Below are 24,076 nucleotides of genomic sequence, written 5' to 3'. Positions count from 1 at the left end.
TTCGGTTCCTAAAATATCAACACAATGCGAAGTTAGAAGTTGAATTGTTTGTAAGTCAAGAGATATTTACTCCAATTTTATTAAATAAAAACAAAAGTTATTACTGTACCCGACGAGATGCTCACTATAGTGCAAGCAAAATGAGCGTGAGAGAGAGAGAGAGAGAGAGAGAGAGAGAGAGAGAGAGAGAGAGAGAGAGAGAGAGAGAGAGAGAGAGAGAGAGAGCGAGCGCTGCTCGACGGTGTTGTAGCAGAAATGAAAACTACAGTACCGTAATGTATGATGTAGCGCACACTTAAAAATATGAACTTGCAAGCGCCGTACGGCATTTCACGACATTTATGGACATCAGTCAGCCTTTGTAGGCAACGTAGTGAGTGACTGGATCGTCTCCAAACTCTTTTGTGTTCCACTCCACACCTGCTGGATTTGGATGGCCCAAATGCAAGTGGACTGTAACATCCCGAAATACATCCTCAGCGAGTAGCATGTGGCAAACAGTCAAAACAACTTTCAACACTTGAAGTCACAAATTAGCATTATGCTAAAACATGAACTACACAAAACTGAATGACTAAAAAGGCACAAGTTCTCCAACCCTTTTCATGCTGTACTCGTAACTTCCAATAAATGTACTTTCAATAAATACACGGTTTCATATTTCACATAGGGATAAGGTCAGTACAGTAAATACAGCCATAACGGACCAAACTTAACGACTGAACATCTTTCAGTCGCTGCGTCATTTGCTTCTTGGCAACATTAGGAGAGGTCGTGTTATGAGGTCAACAGAAACCACCGAGCAAAATGTCAAATTGAAAAATGTGAGACAAACGCAATAAGGCACTATCGTTTGAATGAAGCAACTTCATATATAAATAAGACAAGCATTTGCAATTCTCGTAATGAAGTCTGTCATAACTTACCGGCGTGCATCAAGACTGGACGGAAGCGGGAGCGGGTCTGCAGGCCAAATACACACAACAGATATCTCAATGTCACTTTTCACAAAACATCACAGCTCGACTCCAAGTATTTTGTTTGAGATATTTCGAACATTTAAACCAACAAGTTGCATAAATAAAGCAAACCTACAAAATGACGGTCGCAGGGATTTTGGGGCAGTTTTGATAATCCATCCTTGAGTATCCAAGCGTCCCACTCCAGGACAAGCACAGAAAAAGTCGGGGTGGGGGGGGGTGGGGTTAGGAAATCCTCGTCCCTCTTAATCTTTGATCTTAACGACGATCTGGTTGGCGTGGCGACGTTCCACGTGAGAGCGAGGCCAACCTGCAACGGCACGACAGGTAAGAGGAGATCAGCATCTTTCCTTTTCCTCCTCCTCCTCCTCCTCCTCCTCCTTCAGCATCCACAACTCTGACTGCTCCTCGCCGTGTCTCCGCCAAGAGTAGCCACGATGCTGTTTTGCCAAACACAAAAAGGCACACACGCGCCCGCACACACGCCCGCACACACACGAGTCCGCAAAAGTCCACATGACTCCTCTGTATGTGCGAGACCGTTGTGTTTTATGCTCCTTTTTCTTTTCCTTTTTTTATGAAACTAACCCTGAGCCTGGGCCCAGTCAGCCTTTGAGACGCTTTCTATCCCACAAACACAAGACAGCTTTCATTATCTTGCCCGTCGCAGCGCAAGGCCTAGCTTCTAAAAGCTACTGATTTCTTTCTTCCTTTAGCCCTCTGTACAAAAGGAGGGCATTTTGTAAATTACTTGCTCGTTTCAGACCAACAAAAGGTACTTTCATTGAACCCTCCACCCCCCTACTGCTCTCCTTCTATCCTGCCGCCATTTGATTTTGCTCAAATTTGATTACAAGGCTTGAAAAAGGAAGAGAAGAAAAGAGAGGCGGAAATAAGAAAGGACCACAGATGGCATGTTCATTCACCGCTTTTCTATGGGCTGCCTTTATACGTGTGGCAATCCAAAGATGGTTTAGTCGCTCTGCTTGACAAAAAATGTTTCGCCGCTTTCTCAGACAACTGACAAGAGGAGCGTCAAGAAACAAAATCCTGCATTTTTTTTGTTCTTAATCCGGTTTAGAGGCGCACAACTTGACCTAAGAACACTAAATGAGGCGTTGTTAAAGTGTGCTGTCGTAATACACGGCAGTCCTCGAGTTACGCACGAGTTACGTTCCTACGCTGGCGTTGTAACACGAATTTGGACTTGAGTCGGATTTCACCGGTAAAGTCGATATTTACATCAAAATACTACGTAAAGTATTTTTTTTACTTTGTATTTATCACACACAATTCAACAAAGAGATGTACAGCTCTCAGTATTCTGGTCTCATAACAATTCACCTTATATACAAAAACCGATTCTTGGATAGTCCAATCCGATTCAGTCCTCGTGGCAGTAAGAACACAGCCACTTTATACACCTTGGGTTAGCATCTCTTAACATAAATCAAACAATAACACCAAAAATATACAATTAACATCCTCGTAAAAAAAAACAATAATGATAATAAAATGAAAAAAAATATCATGAAAAGGTGAGGTGTTTGGACATCAAAAATAATTGGTGTAATGGGCTTCCTGTACAGTAATAAAAACAACATATTTGCGCGACCCAGAAGCACCAAAAACACTAGTTCGTGTTTCCGCACGGACATTCATTGCTGACGGACGGCAAAGCGGAGCTAACAGAAGCTAATTAAACATTTACGTCAACAATTAAATGTGACGCGCCTGATGGCGAGCCCACATGCTAGATGGATGTCCATTGCTAGAACCAACAACAACACAACTTTAAAATGCCGTTATTACTGTGGGAGATGAAACGAAAAAGAAGGTGCTACGGACGAGGCACGGGCGCCGTAAAGGGGAAACGACGTAGGTCGCGTACGACGCAACTCGAGGACTTCGGACACTGACAAAACACGCAAGATGGACACCAACCAAGCCGTCATGTCCAGCATTCACTTTCCTCGTGGTCAATGGGCCACTCAATCGGCACTTGTTTTGCTCAGGAGGATAATCATAGCACTTTCAACATTGAGCGCGCACGTACACTTTGAATGGCGTGGACATCATGACCTCTGACTCGTTATCCCATTACCAGGCCATCGCGCAGGGTCACCTAAATGAAAAAGCTAATGTAAGGCAAATCTTGCAAGGCCACTAATGGACAAGACTCAATTTCTTTCTGCACTGACCAGAAGTCCGGCCGGGTTGAAGGCAGCAGCAGCAGCAGCAGCATTTCATCAGTTTGAAGTCACAGGATTGCTTGCTTGCTTACGTGGAATATAAGGTGAACAATAATAATAATAATAATATGTGAAAACTATATCTGGACTATTGGAAGCATATTTAAACAAATTAGCAGCCACTACAGGGAGAGATTTGTCTCTAAAATATTCACACAAATTTATGCTCAATTCTGTTTGTGAATTATTGAATGTGCGTGATCGAGATAGACCCATATGCTTTTTTTCAGGGGCGATACCGATACCGATAAATAGTAGTCAAGGAGGCCAATAACCAATACTTGGAGCTGATACTAACTTTCACCAAAAGGGATAATATTGGCAAAATATCAACTCCATCTCTTAACTTTATTTAAATGCCCTAAAGCAAAAATGTTTTTGTGATTTGATATGAATGTTGTTTTATTTTCTTAGATGATGACATCTTTGTTTTCAAATGTTCTTGCAAAAAACGTTCAGGGAGTTCCCCGGGTCATCGGCATGTCTTTTAAAGTTAAAGGGAAACTTCAATTATTTTGTACAATAAATAAAGATTTCAAAAATGTCAAAATGTCTGAAATATTACATTTCTACTCATCTTAGTTTTAATTTCTAACAAAAACACAAGTCGCAGCATCTCTTACAAAATTCACCCCCCAAAAAATGACATGCCGTAAATAGTCCCCTCAAGTTAACACAGTTATAACTTAATTTATCTTTTTGTAATGCTGATATTCATCAAAATGCCAACTATCGGTGCTGATAAATGGCACATAAGTTGATTTTTTTTGTTTTAAATAAATAAATAAAAAAGGAACGTAAACGAGAGATGAAAATGACCTTAATATTTCTCTCACTGCGGCTATTTCCAGTATTCCATCGGCGGGTTTGATAAAAGGATTACGCAACCAGCTTTATGCAGCCAAAGTCAAATCTGGATATAGAGGGAGAGCCGTTTGATTCAATAATTCGTGTTTCCTTTCTGCCAAGCAAGCGGTCCTCTTTGGAGAAAGTCACAAATCAGCATTACGCCAGATTTGGGCGCGAGAGAGACGAAATGTTCACAAATTGGTCGCGTTGGACAAAAAAAAATACAGTTTGACGACGACATAGCCAAACCAATTTTCATTCCCAAATACATATGGAATGGAAAAAAAGCAATCGCCGTTTTCATTTGTTGTTATCAAGCATAATCATCAGCAGACTTCCATCCAGACATTTGACCTTTGAGTTGACTTATCATAACAGGGTCGCAACCCCCACGACCTGCAGCCATTACTGCCGACTCCTCCAATCGGCCCTGAAAGCTCTGATAAAGCACTCGGGTAGAGGTGACATTTGATTCGTGTGTGTGTGTGTGTGTGTGTGTGTGTGTACGCCCACAGCAACATTAGAGGAACTGAAGGAATTTCTGGTGAGTACTGGCTGTTTAGTATGTGACAACAATCTCCCCTCGTTGACAACAATCACCTCTTTTTTTTTTTTTTTTCATATGCCTGCCATTGGAAGACGAAAAGCCTTATCGACAAAGAAAAAAAAATCCCCCAAACAAAACATGTTATGATCCGATAAAAAAGTTTATGGCCATAATTCCAAAAGGTGTGTTTGGTGCAAACACGACACACTTCCTCATAATAAAAAAAAAAAAACATACCTGCAGTGAAACATCGCGGTGGCAGTATCATGTCGGGCCTGTTTTTCTTCAGATGGAATTCGGACATTGGTCGAAGTGGAAGGAATTATGAACGGTTCCACCTAGAAAGCAAAAATAAATCAATCATGTCAGGAAAAGCCTACTAGAACAGTTGAACATTATTTGGGGTTCTTTAAAAATTGTGGCAGGTGGTACGCGACTCCCATTTGACATGAAACGGAATGTGATTGGTTGATTCTGAGCGCCTCACAGCCTCATCCACAGTTCTAAAAGGGTGTGCACACTTGTGCAACCACATTATCACAGTTGTTTATCTTTACTTCCTCTCATGAATAGATTTCATTTGTTTATACATGCAGGTCATAGGTCACGATGCACTTCCTTTTTTTTTTAAATTCAAATTCCGTTTTTGACACACTGGCAAATACTTTTTCCGTCCCGAGTGCGGTTCAGGGCCAGCTTGAGGAGCAATATGGCCGTCACGCTTCACAAGTTTCTCGCAACAGGATTTGTTATTGATGAATTATGCCAACAAAAACCCTCAAAGTTGTTGATAATCATAATCCTCCGCTTGAATAATTTGAAAATCTGTTTAAAATGGAAACAAAACAACAAAATCGCTGTTATAGAAGGAAATAAATCCGATAATTTGAATTGAAAAAAAACCTTTTTATTTTCAAAACAATGCTTTTTTTATCCCACAGGAAACATGACTTGCCAGGTGTCAATTCAAAGTCAAGTTAAGTCCCAAGTCTTAAAATTGCTGACTCGGGTCAGACTTGAGTCAAGTCATGTGACCCGAGTCACGCATGTTTGCTAAAAGTTCTCTAAAGGCACTGCGACGTCAGCTTGTGTCTAACTTGTCACGTTTTGCTGCCGCACACAAACCAATAGTTTACCAAATAGATGATTATTATTTTTTTAAACAAACATGTTTAATTGTTCTCTCAATTGCATTGCATTGTTAGTTTACTGAAGATTACTAGCTGGTAGCTCGTAGCACTCCATTGTCATATTTGAACTTCTAACTTATATGAGCAAATCACTATTTGCAATATAAACATGCTCGTTGGACTTACTACAGTTACACATTAACTAAATGAAAATAATAAATGAATTAATGAAATTAAACGTAGTCTGGAGCGCCTCATTCCACAATGTGTTTAAATGCGGTTCGTTTCTGCATTGTCACACTGGATGAGCTCCGTAAAAAAAAAATTGTTATTGTATTTTGAATTAAGTGCAATATTGTAGTCACATTGGCAGATGTGACATTGTTTTTTTTTGGGGGGGGGGGGGGGGGTCTGCGGACTGATGGAAAACATGAACCAAGTTCAATCAAGTCAATAAGAGGAGCACCTTGCTAACAAGCTCCTGCTCATTCTCACCCAAGTCCAAACGCCTTGTCAAACAGCATCTCACAAAACACAATCAAAATAGCGGCGCCGCATTCATCAACACTTAATATGCCATCGGTTTACCCCCGACGACGGTTCCCTAAAGTCATTCCTAATCACTCCATCTGAATCCTAAACAGTCAGACAACTTTTCCAGCACGCTTCTCTCTCTTGTCGATTGCATTTCCCAGAAGGCATTGCCTTTTCGCTTTCTCCCTCTCCGGCGGAGGCGACGGCGGCAAAACAAACAACATTAGAAAACAAAAAAAGCAAGTCTGCAAATACCTTGCGGATGCCCCTGAGGAAGACGGCGGACGGACAGATGAGCAGATAGGTTTTCCTCCGTCCTCTCTCGGGCTGTCTCCTCTCTCGACGTGCCGCCGAGAGTGACTGCTCACGGGCTGGCTGGCATATCTAATTAGAGCTCGGCTCTCGCCGCTATCTGGCGCGGGATCTACCGCTCCGATCTCTCCTGACTCAATCTTCCCCATCTCTGATTTCCTTTTATATTTATGCTGGAATATTTAATTGTAGACAAAAGGTTACTCTGGGCTCTATTCATTGCGCGCAGGCAGAATAATCTCCTTTAAAAGGCTTGACATTTCAGGCTTTTCAAAAGGGGCTGGGAAAAAAAATATATATCCCCGCTTTTGTTAATCAATGAAGTAGAACTCCGGCGAACAAAAGAATTAAATTGCTTGGTTGGGTTCATAAAACACACGAGAAATAGCAGCTTCCTGTGGGCTTTTTGTGCTTGCCGCTGGCTGGCCCGTATGCGAGCAGCACCGTAATTCCATATGATTTCGGGGGGGCAAAACTCTCATCTCTCCACACGGTCGGCTTTTTAAATCCTATTGGAAAAGCCGACTGCGCTGCCGGCTGATTGGGACGGCTTGTCAGACTTTTTTGGGCTAGGCTAGCAATAGGCTCTCGCTGCTGAGAAATAGCTTCCGAAAAAATGGGAAAGTGGTCCACTACGATTGACCATTTGTATACTGTGTCTGCTTTAGGACAAAAAAAAAAAAATAATACATCGTAATTATGCAGATTATAGGTTTGATAATGAGGCCCTTCACTGTCCTATTGTGTACGTTGCCGACATGTTTTCGCACGTTTTCGATTTTAATGACTCCATGCGGATTGCAGATGTTCATTCCTTGTTTTTCTAACGAGCCATCATCTCAAGGCGGACGACATCGATATTGCAGAGCTGTACCATACCATACCACCTGATTCGAAAACCGCTACCCGTTCCAAAATCTCCAGCTCCCTTGACAAATTGACACTCGATTTCGGGCCATAATGGCATTGACAGGCGTCAAAAAACGACTGCGATTGCTCCATCTCCCATTATTACAGCGGAACAGAAAGTAGCCAATCAATGAAGCAACCTGACTGAGGAACAAGGAAGTGACCGTAAATCAAAACAAACATGTCCTACCCAAGCACGTTTTTAATGGCCTCTTCGCACAGCTCGACGACTTCCTGAAATTAACAAATTTAAAGTTTGGAGAAACTGATTAATCCAGGTGCGTTACTGAGGTCAGGCGCACCTGGATTAATCAGCTTGTCCGCTCGTGAAAGACAGGAAATGAAGGAGTGGTATTGAATTCAGGAAGTAGTAGATTTCCTGATCCTGATCCAATCACATGATCAGAAATCAAGACTTTGGTAGTGCAGAGCGACTACGTCATATTCTAGAGGTGATGTCGTAAATGACTTCTCGTCCAATGAGAGGACAAACAGACACATTGTGTTTATCTCAGTTTTTAACCTAAAGATGGCGCCAAACAGATGGCTTTTGCCCCAAATTCAAGCTTTCAACAAACATGCACTAAATGTCAAAAATAATGACCGGGACATGTAGACAGCATTAGGAGACACACGTTTATACAGTTTATGAAGCCAAGCATTTCACTGCCACAAATGGGGGAGGGGGAAGAGGAGGGGGGCGGGGGGGTTCTATTGGCAACTGTCGGTTGTGAATTTAACATTTATAATACATAGTGTACATTGATGTCAGTAACAAACTGTAATTTAAATGCTAAATAAATGTTTGAAAATCTCAAGCTATTATGATAGGTTTTGCTAATTTCTTATTCATAGAATTATCAAGTCAACCATACGATACGTTTGTCTTAATTAAATGATTCTAAACGTTTTATTTTTTATGAAAGTATCACTAAGAAGCAATTTGGTGACTGATCTTGTTTGCCGGCTTTTTACGACAATTTCTCACGATTTCCGACACAAACAAACGGACGCCAGAAAACATGAGGTCAAAAGTTGTTCCCCTCATCGTTTTGTAACAAAACATAACTCGGATCTATGGCAAGTATCACTTCGTATTACTCTTTAGGACGAAAAAAGAAACACCGTTGTAACGTCACAACATGTTTCGACGAGCCGGTTAGGCTAACGTTAGCTCTCGTCTCGATGACTTTTATGCCGACTAAACTAATTTTGCTTGTGTGTTCTAATTACGTTTTGAGAATCCGTTTCCATGTATTGACATTTTCATAGTTTTGTTTGTCGTGATTCTTACCTGCTGTCAATCAATGTGTGCACGCTCAGGCCAGTTCCGTGGTGGCAGCGGGGCTAGCTTTGGCTGCAGCTGGATTTGCAGGCAAGTACTGGAGAGGGTGACCTCTTGTCAAGTCCTTAGTTTGTCACTTGCGTTCTCTACCCTGGCATGGTCTTGTTTACTCCATCACCCAGGTCGCTATGTCATGCAGGCCATGAAGCAGGTGGAGCCCCAAGTGAAGCAGGCCCTTCAGAGCTTCCCTAAGAATGTGAGAATCTCACACATTTCGTTTTGCAGTAGTTAAAAGTACAGTCAAATTTACGAGGCAGCAACTAAGGTTTTCTTTCTTTAAAATGTGCTTAACTCGATTATAGAGAATACTTCACCTTCTTTAAATAGTGTGGCAGGTGAGACAATCAAGGTGCAGATGAACAATTCACTGGGCTCTTTATTTTAAATGTATGCTCTACTTTGTAGGCCTTCGGAGGGGGTTACTATCGAGGTGGTTTTGAACCAAAGATGACTAAAAGAGAAGCTACACTTGTTTTAGGTGTCAGGTACGTTAAGTATGTTAAGGTTTGGGGGTCGGAGTTAGTAACTAATGACTATCATGACTTTCAGTCCCACTGCCAGTTGGAATAAGATCCGAGAAGCCCACAGAAAACTGATGATACTAAACCATCCGGACCGAGGTAGGTGGAAAAGCGTAACTCGTTTCCAGGAGAGTGCAGCCAATGTGATCTCAAGTTTCCCTGTAAAAATGTCACAAAATATTCTTGTGTTCTTGCAGGTGGCTCTCCTTATCTTGCGGCAAAGATTAACGAGGCTAAAGATTTAATTGAAGGCCAAGCAAAGAAGTGACGAGACTGAAGCAAGTCGCTAATCGGATTGTTGTTTTCAAATAAATTGCATTTTAAATACAACCTTGTGGTTTTTAGGTTGAGTATCACCCACAAAAAAAAAAAAAAAAAAAGTCATTTAGTTCACTCAAGACAAAAGCAGTTTGGTTTTTGATCTACATGAAAGATCAAGTTTATTTAAGAACTACCTGCATACAAAACATATTGCACATCAACCAACCAGAATGATCCTTTAGAAAAAAAACAAAATATTGTTGTCGATCCAACAGAAAAACATGCGCTTGTCACAACTCTCAGTAGTCCAAATTTGTCATTTGCGTCCATTTCATGTTTAAAATCGAGGGTTTTTTTTGTTTTTGTTTTTTTAAATACTGTACATGTTTAAAATAAATAAGCCTTCTTTTGGGAAAGTTACAATCAGTTTCCCGCAGAACAAAAAAAAAAAAATGAAAAAGAAATTGGCTACATCTCTGTTGAGCACACGAGGCAGTTTCCAACTACAATTAACTCTTGACAGAAAAATGTTTCAGTGCAAAGGAAATGACTCTTTCCAGGTACGCTGCAACATTTCCTCATGAACAAAGTGGTTGCATATCGAAAAAGAGAAAGCAGCTATGCCAAACTCAACAGATAAACATAACGAACAAGTCACACCTGACTTTTCAAAAGATATGTATCTGAATGACTTTCCAGGGTCTTCAGTGGTTGCTTTTTGTCCGTTCGCAGTGGCAAGAGAGCATTTTTGAAAGAGAAAAAAAAAAAAAAAAAAGAGAAGCTCATCCGGTCATCAACTGTGGCGGGCAAACCACCACCAAACACACGTGAACAGATGTCAGAGATTGTGCGGTTCAGGCAACATGTTCAAACTATTCTCAAGGCACGACAGCTGATCACGTCAATGTCAAATACGCAGGGCTTCCAATGAATCTGCCTTGCACTGTGGTATTGCTCATGCACAACAACAGGAAGTACAAACGACTTCAGATGCACAAAATCTCCAGAAAATGTTTGGGGGGGGGGGGGGGGGGGGGGGAGTCTGCCTGGCGTTTACCAAAAAATAAAAATAAAAACCCTGCTAAGATGTCACCGAAAAGACCAGCTGCATTAATACCACAGTATGAGTTTGAGTGGAATCCCTGACTACTTTTTTTTTTTTTTTTTTCCCTAAATACTGCTTTCACAGTCATTCCTCCAACTGAAAATCAACATCGACATAACAGTAGTGTGTGTTCGACTCTTTGGCCATCTTATACAGGAAGAACTACTGTCAAAAGACTTAACTGCAAGGATAGTAGGACAAGAGTGTAAAGGTGTGGTGTCGGTACAGACCACTAGAATGTGTTTCAAATTTCAAAGTAAAAAGAAAGAGTTGTTGCTGCAATAAAAACAGATTCACACAAAAAGCGTGAGATTTCAAACACGACGCCCGAGAAGCGGAAATACTTGAAACCGTGTTTGTGGGCGTGACTACGAGAGGCCATTGACAACAGGTTGTGGTTCGCCTTTGTCCGAGACTTTGGTGGCCCCCTCAGTGGGGGCGCCGGGCTCTTGGGTGTCGGCGGTGCCGCTCACGACGTCCGCAGGAGCGCTGTTGTCGGAACCATTGGTGGTTGTGGTGGGAGCCTCGGGGCTGCGCTCTGCTCTGGCATCCACCTGAGCCTGAGGGGGGGAAACAAATAAAAATAAAAAACATGCATAATGGTCAAACATCAATTTGTTCTCTCAGAAAAAAAAAGAGCATATCGTCGTGCAAAAACCTCATCCTTGGTAATCTCGTCGTCCTTGGTCGGCATCTGTCGGCTCTGAGAGTCGGCCCTGGACATGAAGTCCGCCACTGTCACTGCGCACAGAGCAGACGAGACAAGACATTGGCCCTCGCTGTCCAGTAAATACGGCGTATTTGGCGAGGGCGTTTATTTGGGACAGCCACGAGCTGTGAGAAAGGAACATGCTGGAAAGGGAATATTATTTCCTCAACTACCGTGAAAAAGGTGCAATGACCAACTGTGTCAGCCAGCCAATTTGACGTGGATGTTAGAAATTTGAGTTTTGCAGATTGAAACTTTAAATAAGGATTTTCTACGTCATGTCAAGATGCCATAGTGGTTGTACTTGGTACATTTGGATAATCAGGGTTGCCTTAAAATGTCTTCAAAGGCATTGGTATTAAAATGTCTTAATCTATCAAAAGAGCCAAAAAGAGTTTTAACATAAGTGGGATTAATACCCTCAAATCTCAAGTAAATTAACATCAACTCATTCACTGCCATTGACGATTATAAACGTCAAAATTCATTTGAACTGTTTCCCCACTTTTAACAAAAGTATGAAAACCTAGATTTGTTTTAAATTGTACATTAAGATCTAAAAACTTTTTTTTTTAAATAATTGTAATTATTTTTAAACCTTTTTTAAATTATTTGTATTTATTTTTTTATCTTTTCTTTAAAAATAATTGTAATTATAATTTTTTTAATTTTCTATTTAAAAAATTAAGTTTATTTTTATTTGTAATATTTTCTTTAAAAATTTAATTTAAAAATAATATTTTTTTTAAAAGAATTTTTTTATTAAAAATTAGGGGCGTCCGAATTTTTATAGTGTCGTGGCTTGACATTGAGAAGTTGGTCTTTACATGGAAGTAAAAAGTCAGGAGTTGAATTTAACCCAGATAAAACAATCTTCACCTCACACAGAAATTCTGTCAGAAGGATTCTTTTCTTTTCTTTTATTTTTTATCCATGCAGCATATCGGCACTAACAAGCACATGCTTCTTGAGACACGCCACTTAAGTCTGTCAGAGTAAAATGGCAGCCAGACAACCAATGCCACGCCATTATTAGTCAAGGTCTTACAGTACTGATGATCACAAGTAAAAAAAAAAAACAGCCACATTCAATCATTTTGAACAAGCTACCGGGAGAGTTAAAATATCACCATCACTATCTACAGCACAAATGGGGTTTTTGTTATTGTTTTATGACATGATGTGCCACACACAAGCCACAACTGCCGAATAACCTTTGAGCAAAGGCAACGCGAGCACTGATATTAGCAGCCAGCAGTTACCTGGCTGCCTGTCTTCAGGCAGACGAATACGACGCCGTCGACTACGGTTACGACGCTGCGGTTGAGCTTCAGAGTCATCTAAGGGTGGCGAGATGCCAAACATAGCATTCAGGCTCGCCGTTTGTATCGCTCGGTGCTGCTTCATTTCAAATGATGCCTTAGGCTAAGCACTTTTTTTGTTTTAAATAATCGAACAGCATGTGCTCGTTCCATATTGAATGACTTCCTTACCGATTCCGTTTTCGCTCATGGAGGTGTTGTCCGATTCGCTCATGCCGTCCATCATCGTGGCGTCCTCATCTGTCCGACGTCGCCGAGACCGTCGCTGGCGGTTGGCAAGCAAGTTGGACTCGCTAGCGTCCGTGTCAGCCGTCTGGTCCGTCTCCGTGTTGTCACCTCGAGGTCCTGCTGCAAAGTCGCCGCTTTCATACTGCAATTCTTCTTACTGGCGAGCTCGTTTGGAAGGAAGCCTGTTTACCGGAGCTGTTATTGTATCCTCCTCTTCCTCGTCCTCCTCGTCCTCTGCCAGGTCCTGGCCTCCTGCGACTGTCCCTCTGAGGACGTGGACCTCGTTCCCGCTCCCTGCAAATTGGGCAGACATTGATCCAAATCTTTAGTGCTGTCACTATTGAATATTTTTAGGATCTGTCGAATAATCAACTAATTGGATTCATTTAAATTTTGCCTTTAAGTGCATTACAAAAGATTATTGTTTATCAACGAGTGATTGATGTTTATTTGGTACTTCGTATTTGTATAGTGATTAAAAAAGAGGGGGGGGGGGGGGATTGTTGTTGTGCTATGTTGCTGGTTTGGTCGTTTCCCAAAATAAAAATAGATGTTTGCAAATGTCTTATTTGGATTAAACATAGAAGATAATTAGTCTTATTTCAGGATGGACTACAGAAATCTGTGAATAATTGCTGTTGATATGCTGAAATGACAAGATTGGAACAATTTTAAATAAAAATTGGCTCCAAACGACGACTTGATTATTAACTAATTTGCTCCCCAAAACGTATACATACGTTCTATTTTAAATATTGGCATGCTCCCAAAGACGTATTTATACGTTTTTCAATATGTTTTGTTTATGCTTGAGCATTCAGAAGGCTTTGATGCAGCCTCTGAAATGAAGAGGGACACTTGAAGAGTAGTTAGAAGTAGTAGTTATTACAAAGACGGCCAGCAGAGTATAAGAGATCAACCAGGGCCATGTTGCAACGAGCAGTTTTCCCCACTGTTTTAAACAGATTTGTGAAAGACGAGACTCTAATCTTTCTTTTGGTAGGTTTTGGTAGAATATTCTGTGGGCCTTGCAAAATCCAGTGAAACAGCCAAGAGCGAAGGGTGTTGCTTCAGTGAAAATGGGTGGGAGTGAATGAGTTAAAATAGTTGTCAACTAATTTGATAATCGATTATTGACAGCTCTACAGATCTTACATGTGAGCAAAACAAATTAACTACAGAACACAACAGAAATGCAATCAGACTGGTGACATTTTACAGCGTGCAAATAGTTATGGGAAAACCTGGAAAGTTATGGAAACAGAAAATGCAGTTTTCCAGGTCCTATGAAAATGTAACTGACCTTTTTGGAAAAATCATGGACATTTTGTGTGAATAATAATTAGGATGTATAAAAGATAAATAAAATGTCACATTGTACAAATTTTAAATAACAATGTGTATATGCTACTGAAATTAAGTGAAAGGTTTTGGAGAAGCCATGGCGGGAAAAAAAAGTTTGAATCTCAATTCCACAAAGAAAAATGTTAGCGCAACACTCGCCTCATTTGCTCCTCGCCAGCCTGAGACCAGTCACCGACTTCTTCTCGACGCTCTGAATCAGTCTCAGATGCATTGGAGTGCTCAGAGTTGGTGCCTGGCGGAAACATGACATTTATTATTTTGAGTTTGTTTGGGCCCCGTGATCCAATTTCATCCACGGTCCACATAGCAGAAATGACAGGAAATTAAAAAAAAAAAACGAGGGAAAAACTGAATTTCATACAGAGCAGTGTCAAATAGCAAAGTAAGCGCTCACACTCAAACAAGCTAGCCGAGTAGTGCTGTCGCCTGTCACTATCGAATATTTGTAGAATCGATTAATCAACCAATCGGATTCATTTCAATTTTGAATTTAAGGATCTTTGTGCAGTTTGTCACTTTTTTACTCACGACTGCTACCTCTGGCCCAAAGCGTAACTGCAGCACCTGAGCCAGGCTCGTTCATGGTGCGCGTGAGTACGTACGTGCACGATCTTAAGTGCACGCCACATGTCCGCTTCTCACCCTACACCACTCCCCAAAGAAACTGTCGAGAGTGTGTGTGTGGGGGGGGGGGGGGTGTTAATGTTGTACTATGTTATTGGTTCAAGTCATTGCTTTCCAAAGTAAGAATTTTTTTTTAGCAAATTTCTTAATTTGCATAAACACAGAAAATAATCAATCTTTTATTTAAAAATGGCTTCAAATGATAACCATTAAAATAGTTGTCAATTAATTACAAGTACTTGGCAATTAATCAATTCATTTTGACAGCTGGTTTAAAAGGTAAAAATGACAATCGTGAATGGTTAAAAGCTGACAAAAACCTCTACAGATGTACAACAAAGTAAATGTAAAAAGATCTGAAAGGAGATTTGCAATATGCGACAAAAGCTTTGCGTGCCTACCATATCCAGCACCGTAGCCGTGGCCTCTGCGCCCGCGACCTCGACTGTTGTAGGAACGGCCGACGTGTGACGAGGAAGACGAAGCGTTGGCGCTGCCGTCTGTGTTATATCCACCTCCTCCTCCTCCTCCTCCTCCTCCTCCCCCTCGCTCGCCCCTCTCTCCTCTCTCCCGGTCTCCAGATCGGTGGCCCTGCGTCAGCTGACGCAACTGTTCATCAATCTGCATCCGCTCCAGACGAAGTTGTTCAACCTCCTAGTTGGATGTATAACACGTCAGGTGGATGAAAACAAAAACAGGAGGAAAAAAGCACGTCATTAAAAAAAAAATTTTAAATGGCATGGCTTATTAGAAAAAATGAAGCACAAGGCTATGGAACTCTTTCACATTTATACTCCTCATACACACATCTATACAATCCTGTGCCACTTAATCGTGCTAGCCTGCATCTCTGCGCGCTATTTCCTCTAAGCTGCTGGCTCTGCACAAGAAGCTCCTTCATGTCCTACACAGTGAAAACCAACACGTACGAAAAGGTATGCAAAGAAAACAAACAAAAAAAAAGAGCAAGGCGCAACCAAGCCAAGCAATAAATCAAAAGTAGGGATGCACCAAAAATTCGGCCAACTAATATTTTTGGGCTGACAATGGATGAAATGTGCATTTTAGGATTTTGGTCCAAAAGACCTTTTAAGGTAGTATTCCTTTTTTTTTTTAGGTTTCTAAAGTATTATAATTTCTTTGTGTTTCGGCTTATTTGGGGTTTCTGTTTCTGCCAAGAGTTCTCATTTTGGTGCATCACTAATCAGAAGATGATCTTATTAATACTCAGTCCATAAAGCATTCACAATGGCACCTTAAACCATGCTAAATCTGCAAGAATGTTGTTTTAGAATAAAATAAGATTAACAAAGCTGGTAAAACCAGCAAAATGGCTTTTGAGCCCAGTGTAGGCCTATTTTATTTATTGTTTACTGCTTGTGTAAAATAGGACCAACTGGCCCAATTAAGTGTCATGCCACACAATTGGCTAGTTACATTTTTTTTTTTTTATTCAAATCATCTAACACAAAACATTTGTTCATTAGTGTTTTGAATTTCTTCAACAACCAAAATATTTGATAAGGTGAAGCGGTGCTCAAGTGGACACTTTGCAACACTCACAAAAATCCCCGCTGACATGCTGGCGGCGAGCAAATGTTGACGTACAGACAATTTCCAAATGTGTGCACTTTTGACTTGGAATGCTGCATTCGATAACAGGGCCAGTATCCACAACATTGTTTTTTTGAATCTGAAGGTCCACCTTATTTTCACATGTTTTGAGTTACAAGAAGGGTTTTGCGTTAAATGAGCGCCAATAGGCGCCATCGTCCGAGCTCTCTAAAAACATTAAGGTGATCGATATTGTGGTCTTTTTTATGATTGCTAACATCTATCAATTTTCTGAACTGATTCCCGTATGTGAAATATTTGCACCGTCAATGTAAAAAGTAATATTCATGTTAATGACGCAAGACAAATAGGCATGCCGTTTTCACTGGATAATAACATTTCGCAGAGAAAAAAAAAAAACAAGCCATAAGGTGTCCAAATTTTTGTTTTTGGACAAGTTACATGATAGTTTCTAAAAAAACGCAAAAAAATGTTTTCCAGAACTGCAACCAAAGTCTGATGAAAATAGACCGTTTCATAAGAAGAAGAAACATTTGCGTTTTGGTGTGCACTTTCCAAAGTATGTGTGCGCGTGCACATGCACGCCGTGGGTACCGGCACACATGCACACATGGGCGTACCCCTAAAACTGTAGGGCTGCCCCCAAAGCTTAGGCACCCTGGCTGCGAGGGTGCAAAATCCTTCTTCTTGCCCCTTACATATTCCTTTATTGTGAAGACAAAGCAACATTTGGGAACAGTACGTGTTAAGTCACTTGAAACAATGAAAATTCACGCAACAATCTTGATTTAAAAGGTTAGCAATCAGTAACTCTACTGCCTGCTTCTTCTTTTTTTTTTTTCTCTCTCTCTCTCCAGCCGTGATGTTAATATCACAACTATTTTCTCAATTTCAATGAGGAAAACCCCATTACTGTAGTCAAAAAAAGCATCTTGTGGACACAGGCCTTTACACCGATTTGAAAATGGATGAATTCAAAAGGCATCCACAAAAATGATAAGGAAGTGAGCCGGTGGTTCTGTGTAAACATGTGAAACACACACATACAAGGATGCGCTTACATTGAGGTAAGAGATGTGGTACTCCAGCAAGACCTGGACATTGCCAATGCTCTCCTTCGTGCCGACAAAGGTGAAGGGGACCATTCCCTGTGTCAACAAAACCAAACAAAAACCAATGTGCAGGTCAGTATACGGCAGTCAGTGACCCCAAACCCAGTACGGTCATCAACCGGACAATTGCTTTGCGAGGACAACGAGAAGCAAACGCAGAAAAGCAGCTTACTTCTTGTCGAGGTTGCTTGTTGTCATTGTCTCCTTCTATCCTGACCCTCACCACGCCAGACTTGTCCACAATCTCCTGAATGACCTTTCCATTCTTACCAATGACTTTACCTGAGGACAGACGACAAACAAACCAATTGCAGATTCTGGCATTTTGGAATCCAGCCACAACAGGCTTTGGTTTTAGTTGCACTTTTTTTCTTTTGCATGACGCCCAAGAAAAAAAAAGAAAAAAACGGAGCTAAATACCCATTTCCAAGGATATGTACATACCAACAAGGCTTCTTGGTACCTGGACAGAATCCTCCAGAAACTCTAGAAAGTTCCTTGCCTTTTTCACTGCTTCTGCTGTCTGAAACACGACACAGGAGAGCTTTAGTATAAGAACACTCAGACACTGTTTCTATTTCTTTTTCTTTTTACAATAAGCTCTTGTAGCCTATTTCATTTGGTCTCAGGTGTTACTTAAGAGGTTTTTATTTAACGAATCTGGAGGTAATGAGGCCTGGGTGTGGCCAATGAAATTAAACTCTGCTTTCCGAAAATTGTATTCGATATTTATTCACACCAGAAAGGTTTGGATTTTGTAGAACTGCATTTCATATCGACTTTGTTTGTTTTTGCCATATTACATTTATTTAGCTTCATGATTCTCAACATTGTAGTGTGACAAATAAGCAAAAGAAAAACATAGAAATCAGGAGGAGGCAAATAATTATAATAAACTAAAAAAAAAATTTTTTTCCACAGTATATATTCCAACTGGATTGGCAACATCTAGGGCAGGAATTCTAAACTGGTGGGTCGGGACACAAAATTGGGTTGCTGACCTATTTAGGGTGGGTTGCGGACAGCTGTTAAAATATATATTTTTTAAATTAAATGACGTATTTGTATTCAGAGTTTTTCAGAATAGTTAAGAGGCGTACCAAGTTCCCACATAAGACATGAAGTGCAAAATGTAATACACATTTTGGAAAATCCATTTTCCGCGCAGCGCATCCTGTTCAAAGTTGAAGGGGAATGTGAACATGGGGCAAAAGCAGCCTACACTCTGAAATGACCAGCAACTAAAAATACGTTGCTCATGCTCATAACACATGCTAACAACCAGTTTTGTGCGAAGAACACTACCTCTCCATAAATTCTGAAGGTACCCGTCTCCTCATCCAAATCGATGGCTGTGACGCCGGGAACTTTTCGCGCTTGCTGAATGTTACTGCCATGACTACCAATGGCCAGTCCCATCAAATCTGGCCTCACCATAAACTCTTCCTGGAAAGATGACACCAGGTGCCTGGAGTTCTAAACAAGCAAACAAAATTAGCGGCCAAATCCTTTTCGCCTTCTCCAATGATCCCCTCGAGAGTCAACAATGGAAAGCAACTGACCTCGAGATGTTTTGTCGCTTCCTGGTTGCGAGACATGAGCATAAGTTTGGTTCTGAGGCTGCGGAGGTGCATGTCACTCAGCAAAGACACGCGCTTCACTGTGGACTCGTTGGTGGACTAAAATCAAAACAGAACAAAAACACGACATTATATACAGTGTTTGCATTATTGTGTGACCTATTCATGCAATTGCAGGTATGCAATTAAGAGAAGAGAAGAACATTTGTTACCACAATGACCAACTGGCTGGTCTCAGGACAGTACGAGACTTGACAGGCCTCGACAGCTTTCTTAAAGTCTTTATGGGCATTTTCAGTCTGACACCTGAAATGTATCAGCACGGAAATGTTTCAAAAAGCTGTTGTCAGTAGGTTCCTTCAACAATAATTTAATTTGAGAAATCTGCAAGACTAGACTCTCATTAGAATTGACTGATTAATTGGTTTTCTTGTCTGTGCTTGTGATGTAGTGAAACGTCTTCAGTCACGGCCAGCTGGGTTTGTGCTTATTTGGCTTTTAAACGTTTTTAAAAGAATATTTAGCAACACACATTTAGTTGCCTGGCACAAATTGCAAAGTGTGAAGGCACCCTAAACAACAATTCTCTGATGAATCAATTGTTCAAGGAAACATAGCTAAAAATCAACAGAATTAAAGTAAAAAAATTTGAAATGGGAAGTCAACCCATTTAAAATATAAATATATATATATATATATATATATATAAATATATATATATATAAATATATATATATATATAAATATAAATATATATATATATATATATATATAAATATATATATATATATAAATATATATATATATATATAAATATATATATATATATAAATATATATATATATATATATATATATATATATATATATATATATATATATATATATATATATATATATATATATATATATATATATATATATATATATATATATATATATTATGCAGCCCCACTAGTCTAAATGTGGTATTCTGGTTAATATTGTGTTAGTGGAACATGAGTTAAGCAGCAAAATCCAGCCGTTTTTACCCATCTCAGTGGGCGGCCATTTTGCTGTCGGCTGAAGATGACATCGATGTTGCTCAGGTCTTAGGTAACAACCAATCACTGCGCAGCTTCAGAAAACAGGTGCGCTCTGATTGGTGGTTGCCTGAGCCCTGAGCAACATTGATGTCATCTTCAGTCGACAGCAAGTGGCAAAATGGCTGCCCCCTTAGATGGATAAAAATGGCTGGATTTTGCTTCATAACTCATATTCCAAAAATGTCATATTAATCAGAAGGTCATGTTTACACTAGCCAGTGAGATCACATATAACATATTATTGTCAAGAAATGTTAAGGTTGACTTCCACTTTAATGACCAATTTATTTATTTATCCCAAACTGACAACGCGCCGCCGCTATGGTACTCACGCTTCTTGTAGATCTTGAGGAATTTCAATGGTGCACTTGTGAAAGTATTTGTTGGTGATCGCCTTGTTGGTGTTGACTGGCCGCAAGCGCTCAAATGTCACAATCTCGTTGTAGGTGGCATCACAGGCCGCATACTCAATAACAAAGAACTGAAAAACAACACAGGTTCAGTGGGTAAAGAGAACACATATGAATATATATGAGCGAGTCAACCATTAGCCGGATTTACATGGAGACTTTTAGTCATTCGGAATGAAGATCTCTGGTCACCTGTTTACGTGTTTACGTGATGTGATGTGATCCATTCCGATCTGCCGTTTATAGGCTCCCCCCCGTTTAATCAGGTCAGCCCCCCGTGGCAGCCGCGGGTCGCATGGACATTGATCACGTGATTTATAAAATTGGAGTTCATTCATCATTTAGCACAGTAGTTGTGATAGTGCACTAACACTTATTAAAGAAACATCTTGATAAAAATAAATAAAAAAAAGTTTCAAGTACTTAAAAACAAGTTCTCCCCTCGCAGGCAAGCTCTGGGGAGACGCCGCCATTTTAGTGGGTGGCAACGATGACGTCAAGACGCATTTACGTCATGCCGGACGAAGCCTCGCCATTCCGAACGAAGCGTATACATGACGCTTGTTCGGATTGACGAAAGGAATATACCACCCCCTGTGATTCCATTTCAGATTCAGCCTTCTCATTCCGATTGAGGTGTTTATATGGAGCATTTTCATTCCGTTTGGCCGTTCTGATTCATTCTAAATCGTAATACATGGCTCCATGTAAACCAGGCGACTGTGTGAGTTTTTGGTGTGCGGGAGGCAAAACTCACATCTCCTTTCGTCATGCAGACTTTAGCCAGCCACCAACCACAAGGTTCCACATCATTGGCCCTGGAAAGGATCTGCCGAGATCATAAACATTAAGACACACGCACACACATATAGTGTAAAAGCAGCAAGAGAGAAAATAAATAAATGTGAATCATCCGTACCTCCACCTCCTCACCCTCTCTAATCTCCTTCTTGGCATCAGCAGGTGGTGGCATCCTGACATCGCTGAAGGGCACCTGGCGCTCAGGTTGCCAACTGAAAAAAAAAAAAAGAAGAAGAAGAAGCAATTATATTGCAGATGAAGGATGCAGAATCCACTTTAAAAGCAGATACCGATGGCAGCCCAAACTCGGACACTCACTTGTTCTCAAAGGCAATGGTGAGAGAATCATTGTGGATGTCTTTGACTAAGCCCTTTGAAAATAGAAACGCACATACATGGATTACGTTACGCAGGAAATCAGTCAATGTGAACAAAAATATTGATTATGTCTTCCACCAAGTACTGGTACCACTGCCGTATCAAGGGCAAAAATAGCACGATACCATAATATCCAAATACAGGTGCTCGGGAGAAGGGGAAAAAAGTAGCTATGCCATTCGCTCAGCATGTCAGCCAGTCTGTGACAAGCTTCAGGTTAAATCCTTCCTGCATGAATCAATCAATGCCCAAGTAGGGACGTGTAGTTTACGGCCATCTAACTTAACTCACAATTTGCTTTTTATAAAAGATGGCGTGCGTGCACATTTTAAAACGCATCATGAACCGCTCTGTGCATTTTGGCAACGGGGACTGTGCCTGTATCATCTTTATCCCGTGGTACACGTGGAATTATAAATATCGTTAGCAATAACTACTGTTGGAAAACTTAATAGGTAAAAATAAGGGTCTCGAACTATCAAGTGATTGCAATCTTAAACCATATTTATTGTGTCATTTTAAACAAACTCAATCAATGCATTAAATGTTAATAAATACACATCAAAACAATGTGGGCTTTCTAACTAGCTAAAGAAGTGGACATAAACGATACCAAGAATGATAAAGAATCACTTTACTTCATTACAATCAATGGTCAATGCTACAAAGACTTGCAGAATTCATGCAACAAATTACTCACAGGCAAAACACCAGTTCACATTTACAGTCTTTGCAAGTTTTTGGACATGATAGGAAGCCAACGAGTCTTGGAATTGAAAACCTAAACCATTGAAACTACCAAAAGTCTGCTATTCTGGACTTTTGCGAGTCATTTTGCAAATATTTTCTGTTTCTTCTAAAAATGACTTCTTGTCTTCGTTGGCGGAAAAAAAAAAACGATCAAAGTCAAACGGCTCAGTCATGTTGAATTGGAGCAGAACGGATAGGGGTTGCCATGAAAGTGGGGCGACAGACGGCAATTTTACTCCAGCAGCTAGTCTAGAAATAGCATTTAAGGTTTCAGTATCAGCGGCCATCCCCTCTTCCGTCAGCTGCTCATGACTGACAAGGAGCAACTGGCTCAACGCGAGGGGGGAAAAAAATAGCCACGACGGTCATCAAATAAGACTGGGCTGCGGCTGCAGCCCTTAATGTTACTCTCATTCAAAATTCACAATTATGCTTTCGCGACTCGATAGTGCACATTCTGGGCGAACAAATTGATACGGCTTCCGCTAGCCACAAATATCATATCATACGTCCAAACTCCTCTGTGACTTCATTCTTTGACGTCAGCGGTTAAAGTTGGCCAACTTGAAAACATATATACACACACGGTTAAATAGCACGATCGATAAAATGTCAAGCAGGAGAAATGAAGTCGAGCCTATCGTTTATAATTAGGTTTCTTGCGCCACTGGCTAAAAATTCAGATACCGAAGAAGTGACGAAGATTCGGCGGCTGTGCTAGCTTAGCTAGCTAATTGTAGCTAGCGAAGCTAATGCCGGTCGCTAGCAAACATTTCGGCTTTGAACTCATCGCAGAAATTCGCCCTCGGTGTTCCAGCTAACATCCTGTCCCGTGTGACATTGTGATGTGGCGGTAACATAACAATGAGCCGGCATTTACCTTGTAATAAGCCCCGTTGGAGCCACGAACCTCCACCTCCAGTTCTTCCATATTGGACACGCAAAGGATGCTGGGATGACAGGTGCTCCTTAAAGCACCAACGCTATCGTGACAATAAAATCACTTCAACAAAAAAATGATCATTTTATTTCATGCCGCTGAAGTTCCTCGATCTGAGTCAAGAAATAAATGTAAATAATGAAACGGAGGTCTGGGAAGTTTTCACTCTAGTGTGTTTGTCATGGTAAGTAAAAGAGAAATGTCATCGGATCTGAGCTGAATGCAACGCAAGCGCCCCTAAATTGAATCCCAGCCCTCCTAAAATTAAAAAATCAGATAGAGGCGTGTATTACTATTAACATACAGTACAGTACTTTGTTCAAATGTGATATTTTAACAACAAAAAAAGTGTGATTATTAAAATGTGCCAGCATGCATTCCATATAAATAAGGCCATGCATGGGGCCTGTCTTCCTTCTTCTTATCTATTGCGTCATTGGAAATGTGCCCATT

At 40.6% G+C, this 24,076-nt stretch overlaps 2 protein-coding genes across 2 annotated transcripts; one reads left to right on the top strand and one right to left on the bottom strand.

The window, feature by feature from the left end:
• The first annotated feature begins 8,462 nt into the window (after positions 1–8,462).
• On the top strand, positions 8,463–9,709 carry dnajc19 (DnaJ (Hsp40) homolog, subfamily C, member 19). The gene is made up of 6 exons (XM_086090202.1): positions 8,463–8,593; positions 8,837–8,888; positions 8,981–9,054; positions 9,264–9,343; positions 9,408–9,478; positions 9,577–9,709. The coding sequence occupies exons 1-6, from the start codon at positions 8,591–8,593 to the stop codon at positions 9,645–9,647; spliced, it is 351 nt and encodes a 116-aa protein (XP_085946328.1). The 5' UTR covers positions 8,463–8,590; the 3' UTR covers positions 9,648–9,709.
• A 79-nt stretch (positions 9,710–9,788) lies between these two features.
• On the bottom strand, positions 9,789–23,638 carry fxr1 (FMR1 autosomal homolog 1). Its single transcript, XM_086090203.1, has 18 exons — positions 23,564–23,638; positions 21,874–21,926; positions 21,674–21,767; positions 21,512–21,583; positions 20,677–20,825; positions 19,473–19,566; positions 19,243–19,359; positions 18,986–19,156; positions 18,125–18,203; positions 17,853–17,962; positions 17,630–17,731; positions 15,395–15,647; positions 14,508–14,601; positions 13,195–13,298; positions 12,948–13,124; positions 12,717–12,794; positions 11,404–11,486; positions 9,789–11,305 (listed from the first exon to the last, which is right to left on the bottom strand). Exons 1-18 carry the CDS (start codon positions 23,612–23,614, stop codon positions 11,114–11,116), a joined length of 2,073 nt encoding a protein of 690 aa, XP_085946329.1. The 5' UTR covers positions 23,615–23,638; the 3' UTR covers positions 9,789–11,113.
• Between the last annotated feature and the right edge of the window lie 438 nt (positions 23,639–24,076).

Source organism: Leptonotus elevatus, chromosome 11 (genome assembly GCF_054856555.1).
Source record: "Leptonotus elevatus isolate MCC_2025b chromosome 11, RoL_Lele_1.0, whole genome shotgun sequence".
NCBI classification, from domain to species: domain Eukaryota; kingdom Metazoa; phylum Chordata; class Actinopteri; order Syngnathiformes; family Syngnathidae; genus Leptonotus; species Leptonotus elevatus.
This window is presented reverse-complemented; position numbering and strand designations above follow the sequence as displayed.